We start from the raw sequence: 5,184 nt of genomic DNA on the forward strand, positions 1-5,184 counted from the left end.
GCGTGAGCACTGGGGGCAGGTTTGGGCACCACAGGATGGGAAGGACCTTGAGGGGCTGGAGAAGGTCCAGAGGAGGACAGTGAAGATGGTGTGGGGTCTGGGGAACATGGCTTGTGAGGAGCAGCTGAGGAACCTGGGGGGGGTTTAGTCTGGAGAAGAAGAGGCTCAGGGGAGACCTTATTGCTCTGTACAGCTCCCTGACAGGAGGCTGGAGCCAGCTGGGTGCTGGTCTCTTCTCCAAGCAATAGGATGACAGGCAATGGGCTGAAGTTGCCCCAGGGGAGGTTTCAATTGGATATTGGGCAGAATTTCTCTCCTGGCAGAGTGGTGAGGCCTTGGCCCAGGCTGCCCAGGGAGGTGCTGGAGTCCCCATCCCTGGAGGGGTTCAAAATACATATGGAACTGGCACTTGGGGACATGGTTTGGGGGCCTTGGGAGTGTTGGGCTGATGGTTGGACTTGATCTTGGAGGTCTTTTCCAGCCCCAATGGTTCTGTGGTTCTCTGAACATCCATCCTGCAGGGCCCTGTTCTCTTCCTTAATGCTCCCTGCTCTCAGCTGAGGTTGAAATGAGACTGCCTGTGGTTTGCCACCTTCCAGGGTCTTTCTAGTCTCCCTGGGGCAGTGTGACAGATCTGGGCATGGGACAAGTTAAGAATCAAACTCTTATCTCCAGTTACCAGGCACAGAAAGAACAAGGAAGCAGCTTCAGCTGCGGTGGCTGGTGGAGCCTCATACCCATTGGGCTGCCAGCCTGAGCTTGTCAGGGCTTTGCTTTCCCCTCTGAGGAGCTCCAGGAGCCTCCCTAGATGCCAGCCAGCTCTGAAGGACGTGCAGGTGGTGGGCTGTGCAGTGTGGTGACAGCTGAGCTGCTGCTGGCAGGGACCCCCCTTTCGGGTGGGATCCTGCAGAGCTCGGTCGTTACCGTGCCTGAAGGTCCCGTGGGGTTTCTTCCCTTGTTTTTTGTTTTCCAGGGTGGTAATTTCAAGCCTAGTCAGAAAGGCTTCGTAGGGGGAACAAAGTCCTTCGTGGATTTCGGTAGCTGGGAGAGACACACCAAAGGAATTGGGCAGAAGCTGCTCCAGAAGATGGGTTACGTCCCCGGGAGAGGCCTCGGGAAGAACGCTCAAGGTGCTGTGACTGTGGCTGGGTTCTTTAACAAACTTCCCTCTCCAGGGGGCTTAGAGCTTCCTCCTCCTTGCCTTGCACCCCACAAGTGACCTGGATCCTCGTGGTGAGGTTCAGTTGTGTTTGGCTTTGAGTCTTTTTGTCCTTTTCATCCTTTTGCCGTGGTGCGAGAGAAGAAGAGAAAGGAGCAAGGGAGATAAATGACAAAGGCAGTCAGCTCACAGAAATGGTGTTTTTTATGTGACAGAATAAACAACAGTGAACTGCAGGTGTAACTAATGCTCTGCTTTGGGTTTGCTGGTGTGTGCTGGGCCTGAGTGATCTTACAGCTGCTAAGAAGTGAATGAAGGGGTAGCAGAGACCATCGTGATAGGGGCAGACTGTCAGGCTGGGTGTTTGTGCTGGCTGATAACTGGGGGAGCTGTGGGGAAAGCATTTGCTGTGCTCACTAAGTGAACATCTTTTTCTGACCCTTGTAGGTATTATCAACCCCATTGAGGCCAAGCAGAGGAAGGGCAAAGGAGCTGTGGGGGCCTATGGCTCCGCGCCCAGCCAGTCCCTGCAAGACTTCCCTGTGGTGGACTCTGAGGAGGAAGCTGAGGAGGTATTGGCATGATTCTTGGTCTGTCTGTCCCTTTACTGAGCTGTGTGTACAACATCCAGTTCTGGGGTCAGCTTCTGTGTCAGAGAAAACAGTCTGGGCTCGTTTCAGATAAAAAGCTAAAGACACAGCATGAGAATTCCATTTAGATGTTTTTCTTGTTGCTGTGATGTTCTTTGTTGTTTCTGGCTCATTTTACTGAAGTATTCTTGCCAGAACCCCATCTTCAAAGAGTCCTCCCAGGTAAAAAATCTGTCTTTTGTTTAAATTTAAAAAGAACAAGTTAGAAAGGTGCTGCTAGCATTGTGGGTGGGGTGGTGGGCTGGAACTCAGCACCCCAGCTGCCCTGTCCATGAGCTTTACCACTTTTCTTGTTGCTGTGATGTTCTTTGTTGTTTCTGGCTCACTTTATTGAAGTATTCTTGCCAGAACCCCAGCTTCAAAGAGGTAAAAAATCTGTCTTTTGTTTAAATTTGAAAAAACAAGTTAGAAAGGTGCTGCTAGCATTGTGGGTGGGGTGGTGGGCTGGAACTCAGCACCCCAGCTGCCCTGTCCCTGAGCTTTACCACCACCCAGCTGTTCTGCTGCACAGCATTCCTCACTGAGAGGTGAGTTCCCTGTTGAAAACAGAGCAGTAACCACAGCCCCTCTTTGGTTCTGCTCAGGAGTTTCAAAAAGAGCTCAGCCAGTGGCGGAAGGATCCTGCTGGAGGCAAGAAAAAGCCCAAATACAGCTACAAGACAGTAGAAGAACTGAAAGCCAAGGGGAGGATCAGCAAGAAGCTTTCAGCCCCTCAGAAGGAGCTGTCTCAGGTCAAGGTAAGGCTGCTGACCCCAGAGGTGGCACCTGGGGGACAGTTTGGCCACTGTGGCATTGTGAGTGGCTTTCAGCCCCTGGGAGCCTTAGCTGGAGGCAGTGCTGAGTGCAGCCTCCTGGCCATCAAGGCCTCAGGCTCATCACTGAGCCATGTCACAGACCACGCTGTCCCCTGGGGCACTGGATTTGGTTTTAGACAAGTTTGTTTGCCTCTGAAAAATAGTTTAAATGTGGGTGTTTGTTGTGGTTTTCTTATAATTGCAAGTTAAGTTTTATTGTTCCACATTTGTCATAGATAAAACACTCCTCCACTGCTGGAAGCACAGTTGTCTTTAGTGGGACTGTGCTACTAAATACAGAGCTTGAACCACCTCCTACCTCAAAGGAACAGGAAGGGATTTGGCTTGATGCACTTAAGAAAATTATTAATCTAAAAATTAACATGTCTTTAAAAGAAATATAAAAAATGTGCCCAAGACTTCTGTGCAGCAATGGCTGGTACAGTTCCTGCATCATCACTGCTTGTGGAATTATTGAGAGAAGGGGTGGAACTGAGGTGAGGAGACTCTTCTAGCTCTGATTCCAAATTGTTTATTACTCATTGCCATTCCTGTGTCTGGAGTGGGCAGTTTGGGGCTGACTCCCCACGACCAGCGTGCATTTGTAGCCCAGTGGGGTCATTGCCCCTCAGTTCAAGAAGGACAGGGAGCTGCTGGAGAGAGTCCAGCGTAGGGCTACAAAGATGATTAGGGGAGTGGAGCATCTCCCTTATGAGGAAAGGCTGAGGGAGCTGGGTCTCTTTAGCCTGGAGAAAAGGAGACTGAGGGGTGACCTCATCAATATTTACAAATATGTCAGGGGTGAGTGTCAGGAAGATGGGATTAAGCTTTTTTCAGTGATGACCTGTGATAGGACAAGGGGTAATGGGTGCAAACTGGAGCATAGGAGGTTCAAGGTGAATATCAGGAAACATTTTTTTCCTGTGAGGGTGCCAGAGCACTGGGACAGGCTGCCCAGAGAGGTTGTGGAGTCTCCTGCACTGGAGTCATTCAAAACCTGCCTGGACACCTTCCTGTGTGATGTACTCTAGGTGGTCCTGCTCTGGCAGGGGGGGTGGACTGGGTGGTCTTTTGAGGTCCCTTTCCAACCCTATGATTCTGTGATAATGAAGGGACTTGGCTCCAGACTGAAAACTGGAGATTGCCAGGGATTTGCCCTGGTTTTAAACCAGGGACATGGCTGGTTCTGAGGTGTGCTTGCTCTGGCTTGCTGAAGGTCATCGACATGACGGGCCGGGAGCAGAAGGTTTATTACAGCTACAGTCAGATCAGCCACAAGCACAACATCCCTGACGACAGCCCCCAGCAGCCCCTGGGCAAGGACTCCAAGCCCCAGGGCTTCGCTCTGCCCGAGCTGGAGCACAACCTGCAGCTCCTCATCGACCTGACGGAGCAGGAGATCATCCAGAACGACCGGCAGCTGCAGTACGAGCGGGACATGGTGGTCACCCTCAGCCACGAGCTGGAGAAGATCTCTGAGGTCCTGGCCCACGAGGAGACGGCCATTGGGAACCTCAGCAAGGTGCTGGAGGTGGTGGAGGAGTGCGAGAGGCGCACGCAGCCCGGCTCTGAGCACCCCCTGACCCTGGAGGAGTGTGCCAGGATCTTTGAGACCCTGCAGGACAAGTACTACGAGGAGTACCGCATGTCTGACAGGGTGGACCTGGCCGTGGCCATAGTCTATCCTCTCATGAAAGATTACTTCAAGAACTGGGACCCCCTCAAGGTGTGTATCACTTTAATTTCTGCAGTTCTGCCTGGATGGCTTAAGTAGTGTTTATTATCTTTATTTTTCCCTGTACTCCCTGCCCCAAATCCCTGACGCCTCTGGAGAGACAGCAAACCAAACCCAACCAAAGCCACTCAGCTCCCAGCCTTCCCTGGGTCTGAAGGCTCTTGTCCTGCTGGGAGGCTGACAACCTGGGAGCCTGCAAGGTTAAAATCAATCCCTTGTGTGGGCGTTGGGAAGAAAAGTCACCAAAAGCTGAGTGTTGGCTCCTGTGGTGGAGCCCGGGCAGGGGCAGCCGTGGGTCAGCCCGTGGTGGCTCAGCCTGACCAGTCTGGCTGTGATGGGCAGGAGTCTGGGCTCCCCTGCAGCCACGAGAGCTGAGACTGTCCCCAGGGACAGCACATTAAACCTGGAACGTGGGGAGCTCCTCGTGGGGGGCTGTCCCAGTGGGAGCTGGCAGGGACAGGCCCCTCATGCCCTGTCCTTTCCAGGACTGCACGTATGGCACGGAGATGATAGCCAAGTGGAAGAGCCTTCTGGAGAATGACCAGCTGCTGTCACACGGGGGGCAGGACCTGTCCACAGATGCTTTCCACAGGTAAAGAGCAAACGAGCTGTACCTCATGCAGCATCTCCCAGTGCTGCTTCCCCAGGGGTGGGAAAGAACGGAGACCAGTGTGCTTCCTGGGGCTGGGTGTCTCCACGTGTCTGCTCCTGTAGCTGCCTGCTGGATTTTACAAGTAGCTTTTTAAGGAACAGTTCCTCTTTGGTTTATTTAGGCCTGGTGTCAAGGTTTAGGGCTGGGCTGGCCACTGGATGAGGGACAGACACTGCAGCCCAACGTGGAGCCAA

General features: G+C 52.7%; 1 protein-coding gene across 1 annotated transcript in view; it reads left to right on the plus strand.

The window, feature by feature from the left end:
• The window catches only part of TFIP11 (tuftelin interacting protein 11), a gene marked incomplete at its 5' end in the record, with an annotated part of 9,765 nt that overhangs the window by 590 nt on the left and 3,991 nt on the right, over window positions 1–5,184 (plus strand). The window contains 5 exons of the mRNA XM_008946366.1: window positions 974–1,130; window positions 1,607–1,731; window positions 2,394–2,546; window positions 3,820–4,329; window positions 4,824–4,930. Of these exons, the coding sequence (XP_008944614.1) occupies window positions 974–1,130; window positions 1,607–1,731; window positions 2,394–2,546; window positions 3,820–4,329; window positions 4,824–4,930 (1,052 nt within the window). The remainder of the gene's footprint in view (window positions 1–973; window positions 1,131–1,606; window positions 1,732–2,393; window positions 2,547–3,819; window positions 4,330–4,823; window positions 4,931–5,184) is intronic.

Source organism: Merops nubicus, unplaced genomic scaffold (genome assembly GCF_000691845.1).
Source record: "Merops nubicus isolate BGI_N331 unplaced genomic scaffold, ASM69184v1 scaffold5868, whole genome shotgun sequence".
Classification (NCBI taxonomy): Eukaryota; Metazoa; Chordata; class Aves; order Coraciiformes; family Meropidae; genus Merops; species Merops nubicus.